Source organism: Capra hircus, chromosome 1 (assembly GCF_001704415.2).
Source record: "Capra hircus breed San Clemente chromosome 1, ASM170441v1, whole genome shotgun sequence".
Lineage (NCBI taxonomy): Eukaryota > Metazoa > Chordata > Mammalia > Artiodactyla > Bovidae > Capra > Capra hircus.
Genome location: NC_030808.1, coordinates 63,944,969 through 63,950,729, shown reverse-complemented (window position 1 = coordinate 63,950,729; position 5,761 = coordinate 63,944,969). Strand labels below are relative to the sequence as shown.

At 42.3% G+C, this 5,761-nt stretch overlaps 1 protein-coding gene across 2 annotated transcripts in view; it reads left to right on the top strand.

Moving 5' to 3' along the window:
* Positions 3,708 to 5,761, top strand: part of TMEM39A (transmembrane protein 39A) — a 29,370-nt gene continuing 27,316 nt past the window's right edge. Inside the window, exons 1-2 of one of the 2 annotated variants that reach the window (XM_005674954.3) lie at positions 3,708 to 4,033; positions 5,186 to 5,372. In XM_005674954.3, the coding sequence (XP_005675011.1) occupies positions 5,260 to 5,372 (113 nt within the window). In that variant the 5' untranslated portion in view covers positions 3,708 to 4,033; positions 5,186 to 5,259. The remainder of the gene's footprint in view (positions 4,034 to 5,185; positions 5,373 to 5,761) is intronic. The other variant, XM_018041693.1, reaches the window with a different exon arrangement.

The following is a 5,761-nucleotide window of genomic DNA, read 5'->3' as shown; positions in this document are numbered from 1 at the left end:
GGTTCTGATCCCGAGCCCAGCAAACCGCGCAGCTTCTCTGGGGAGGCGGCGCAGGGAGTCAGCCGCTGATCTGCTCGTTTGTTTAGAGCTGAACTCGCGCTCTTAATATATGCATATATATGCATCTCTCAGAAAAAATCGAATCTCAGGAGGGAATGAATAAACGGCACCCCGGGGAAAAATGTCTCATATTTGTCCTTTACATTCTATAACATCTTGAAAACATCTTATTCTCCGCAGCCAAAAAACTGAAAGCCAAAAAGGAAACATTTTTTTCACCCAAAGATTTACAGTTAGTGGCACAACCCGGGCTAGCAGTTCTTTCCACGGCCTCAAACTGCTTCTTTTTTTTTTACTAAATAGCGTAGATTTGAGCACTTGAATGTCGACAGTACTGTTAGACAAATGATTGCAAATAGTATATAGCACACGTCTCTTTGTAATAGCAATTTATAACAGTCGAAGTGACTCAAAAAAACAAAAACAAAAACGGAGTACATTATACTGTAAAGTCTAGGCATATACAGTGATCATACATTTCCAAGTATGTATCCATTGTGTAAAATGTGCATGGTGACACCCTAGGCTCTGTGGAAATACAAGATGAGATCTGTGCCCTGAAGAAATTTAGATCTAGTAGGGAGAAAAATATTCTTCCCGGGAGCTTATTTACAATTTAAGGCAATAACTAAATGCTACTGGTTTCAGTGGAGGGAAAGATCAATATGGAAATCTGGAGAAAGAGGCAGGAAGGGTGTATTGTATTCCAGGCTGAAGAAAAGGAGATGTTGCGGTTCATGAATATTGTGCTAAAGATGCTGAAAGAGGGGAAGCCATAATTTGCAGGTGGGAATAGAGCCTGGGTTGATGGTAGTGAAGCATTTAGGATGCATGTTGAGGAATGGTGGAAGATAAAATAATGTTGATTAGTTAGGAATGGCTATGTAACTCATTGTGGGTGAGTGGGGAAGAGGAGAAAATGAATCCTTAATACTGTATCTTACAAGCCTTTACGAATCCAAATGAAAACGAATCAGTTTCTTCTACTTCCAGGAAGGTGAGCAATACTTCAAAGTTAATAATTAATCAAAAGCCCACCAAGCAAGGTACTACATAAATGAACACAATAACCTTCCCTTCAAAGCTAGTTTAAAATGAATATAGTGGAAAACAAACATCCTTCCCCTCAAAGTTAGTTTAAAATGAATATAGTGGAGAACAATTATAGAAACTCTAATAAAATAGCTTAGTTTCCACAATTACAGTTTTCTGTGGTCAGAAGATGATGGAAATCACTTCATGCTATAAGGTCTTTGAAATGAAAATAAGTCATATTTTCTGCAACTTTACAATGTTTATATTTGAAGTGAGAGATCGAGAGGTAAGTGAGCCCTCTACACAGGAGGAATAAGGTACACATGAATTTAAATATTACTTGTTTCATTTCCTTAATTGGTAAGATTTTATTTCCAGTGGTTGCTATATATGAATGAGTGCTAGAATTCTCCTGGGAATTAAGAAAACCACAGATTTCTAGGCCTTTGCCATGGTCACTAATTTAAAATGCAAACACTATAGTTTAATAAAAGACCCTCCACGTTCAAGCTCAGTGTGTCTTCAAAGTCATTTCATGCTCACCATAATCTGGCTATACAGCTTTACACTGAGTTTCTCACACATGCCAAGTTCTAACCCACCTTAGAATCTCTGCCTAAGTTTTGTTTTCCATCTGGATTGTTTTTCTCTCTCATCCTGGCATCTCTGGTTCCTTCCCAACATTCAAGTTTCTGCTGAAATGGCATTCCTTCAGACAGAGTCCCCTCAAAACAGCACCCTAATTTTCTACCTTACCCTCTTATTTGTCTGGTACATAACACTTAAAAACAGTATTAAATTGATATTAAGTAAATGTGTCTCTCAGAATATAAGCTTCAGGAGAGCAGTTACATATCTTATTCAGAAGCACAGTGCTTGGAACATAACAGGCACTAAATAAATAATTGCTGAATGAAAGATGAACGCTGGTGAGCCAATGGAAAAGCGGCAGAGAGTTTCAGAGTACCAAGCAGTAGTTGATACTGAAAAGAAATGTATCATAATCCTACTGGTGAAGACAATGAAAATATGTAATCATCTATATTGCATGAAAGCAAGCTCTGTGGTACACAAGGACAGTGAGAATACTTAGGAATATTACTAACTCTAGTGGTTCTGATATTGGCCATTCTGGCTGTAAACTTTGGGTCTGTCACTTACTAGCTGGATAATATTGGCTAGGTTTCAACAAGTTATTTTTCTTACCTTCAGTTTTCTCTGTAAAAAACAGGAATACTATCAAAACATTGAGATTTAAATCAAATATGTAAAGCTATTAGTCTAGTGTCTGGCACCAAACAAAAACACCTCTCAGTAAAGGTTAACTAATCATATGCTGGATAAGGTTTTCTCCTAAGATGCTTAAAATCTGCAAAGTGAGAGATCTCACGCCAAGTATTCCACTGATACTCTTACTCATCTGCTAACATCAAAACATAGACAGTTTCTGAATTCACTACTGATGTTGCCCTCCTTCTTACCTTTCTGTTGAACACTTCCTTTACTAGTAATAGGAAGTTATTCTCCCACAAACTCCCTATTCATCCTTGCAGTCTTGTCTTTTAAATCCCAAGCTCTCTGTGAAGATTTTCTTGGGACCAACACCACCACCATGGCACAGAACTTATTGCCCTGTCTTGCCTGTTATCTCTGGACCTTGGAAGTACTTTTTATGTTACATTTATTGTAATAAATTGTAATTTTCCTGGTGTCTTGTCTCTTCCACTAGACTGTGGGCCCTTTGCGGTATTCACTTTTGTAACTCCAGCATCCATTTAGTACTTTTCTCAACATACAAGAAGCTCACGACTGGCTGCTGACGCATAACTACGTCTTGATCGCCTTTGCTTAGCAGTGACTTTAAATGACGTCTCCTTGTCAAGGCTATGGTTTTTCCAGTGGTCATGTATGGATGTGAGAGTTGGACTGTGAAGAAAACTGAGTGCTGAAGAATTGGTGCTTTTGAACTGTGGTGCTGGAGAAGGCTCTTGAGAGTCCCTTGGACTGCAAGGAGATCCAACCAGTCCATTCTGAAGGAGATCAGCCCTGGGATTTCTTTGGAAGGAATGATGCTAAAGCTGAAACTGCAGTACTTTGGCCACCTCATGCGAAGAGTTGACTCATTGTAAAAGACTCTGATGCTGGGAGGGATTGGGGCAGGAGAAGGGGACGACAGAGGATGAGATGGCTGGATGGCATCACTGACTCGATGGACGTGAGTCTGAGGGAACTCCGGGAGATGGTGATAGACAGGGAGGCCTGTCGAGCTGCAATTCATGGGGTCGCAAAGAGTCGGACACGACTGAGCGACTGAACTGAACTGAACCTTCTCCATCTGTAAAAAGGGAATTGATAATTTGAACACGGTTGTTACTAGGAGTCCATGAGATAACAGGAAGGACCCTAGCATGCTGTCCGCATATCGTCGGGGCTTGGCGACCTAGGCTCAGGGAGGAAATACCGTCTTCAGCGCTGGCTTGGGAAGGAGAGATCGCGAGACCCATGGAGAAGGCGAGTTCCACTGCGCAGGTGCACGCAAAAGCGGGCCGGGTGCTCACTACCCGGGCAGCTGTGTAGTTCCGGGGGCTTGTTTGCCGTTCCTGGGGCGGGCGGCCGGCCGTCGCCGAGCTGACGTCATCGGCGTGCGCTGCCACGTCTGCTCAGCTCCCCGGTAATGGAGGCTGAGGATGAGTGCTGACGGGGCCGGCCTCTGCCTCTAGCTTTGGCTCTGGCTCTGACTCTGGTACTGACTCAAGGTCTGGGTCTGGCAGCCTGAAGCCGGGACACCTTTTCTCGACTCTCCGTGAGGGGACAACGCACAGACAAGCAACTGGTTTGCAGCGCCTCAACGTGGGCAGGGAGTTCTGTTGCTTGGGGTCTAGCTGTAAAACCGCCGCCTCCTTCCAGGGATCCCGCCCCGCTGGCCTGGCCTCCATGCGTGAGTATATCCGAGCTGCCGCGCTGTCCGATTGTCCCGGGCCTGCTTCGGCCCTCCAGGTTGCGTGGCGGGGACCGCTTTGTCGTCCCCTCATAGAGGCCAGTCTGTTGAAGTTTGTGTTCTCTCGCTGCCCACCTTCCACCACCCCATCCCCTCGCCTTCTTCCATCCCAATTTTTTGCTCTACACTTTTCTTTTCCTTTGCTCGTTAATTGAGCAAGGACCGGCTGCCCTTACATCCAGTGGTTTGAACGCTTTGTCTCACTTGGCGTTTGTTAGTCTGCAGCCGAGAGCTGTTAGGAATAGGGAACAGAATATCTGCTGTAAAGTTTGAAAACCAGGGTTTTTCCACGGTGTCATTCTTCAGTTTTTAAGTTGTATTGTTCAGGAAGCAGATTCTTGGTATTCATATTGACAGAACCATAGTTTTTCCATAGATTAATGAAAGCACAGTTTATTTTTATTGAGGGTTTTTATGTATTACTTTTAATCCTGCAGTTTCAGTAATTTCTAAACTATTTTACATCAGTTTTTCTGGAATGGGCATCTCCTTGATCTCTTTACAGTATTTTCACTCTAACATATGGAGATAGCACTTGAACAGTTTTACTTTTAAAGAGTCAAAAGACCTTCTGATGTACTTTAACCCATCTTTGTCAGTTCTGACAACCGCCTCTGTAGGACAAGGAATGCTTTTTTTTCTGATGAGGAAACAGACTCAGAGGTTAAATGCCTCAGAGTCAGATAATAAATAATACAGCTGATCTCAGAATCTAGATCCCCTGATAACAAAACCTAACCTTTTGGACAGTGCTGATTCTCTTGTATTTCAAGGGGCTTACTGTGAAATACCACGTCTGTATTGGAACTGTATGTATTCAGTGTTTCTTGTAAACTGATGGTAAAATCTTTCATGTAGAACAACTCTACTGACGAAAGACACAAGTGTGACTTCTCTAATGCTGAACAAAGCTTAGGACTTAGGCTTCTGACCCACTGTAGTCTTGAGTAGTCCTTTCATTAGAATGAAGTCAGTGATAGACCTTGGGAGCATTCTTTTACACGGTCTGCTTACTCAGTTTTTCTGGTGGTTTTGTTACATTGCCTACTTTAAAGATAGCAAACTGATATTTAAATGTCTCTTTTTGTTCAGCGTTGAAACAGGCTGACAGCCATTAACCTGGGTTGCAACTATAGGAGGCACTGGAAGCAGACTGGTTCCCGGACATGCCCGGTGGAAGGAGGGGCCCTAGTCGGCAGCAGCTAAGCCGTGCAGCCTTACCTTCTTTACAGACTTTGGTTGGAGGGGGCTGTGGCAATGGAACAGGCCTGAGGAACAGGTAAAGAAGAAATAAGACAACCAATTTGTAATATTCTATGATTAGTAAGGCTAATACAGAAGTCATCATACTATTCAGATATTTGCTTATCAGGATTATTTTTTGACACCGAAGTAGAAACCCTGACCCTAAAAACTGGAAGCTGAGTATTTCAGAATACTTTGGAAGTAGAAAGTTATGATGCCCACAAAATAAAAAAAGGCTGATTCATACTTACGGCCAATAATCCAAATTCTAGTTGTCACCCTTTTTTTTAGCTGTTAAAAGAAGGTAGAAGTGAATTACAGTTCAAGATGAATGTGATGGTTTACTTTCTAGGATTCTTCAAGGAGGGCAGATTAAAGCTATTAGTTAACATGAGATTCTAAAATTGTCATATCCTATCAGGG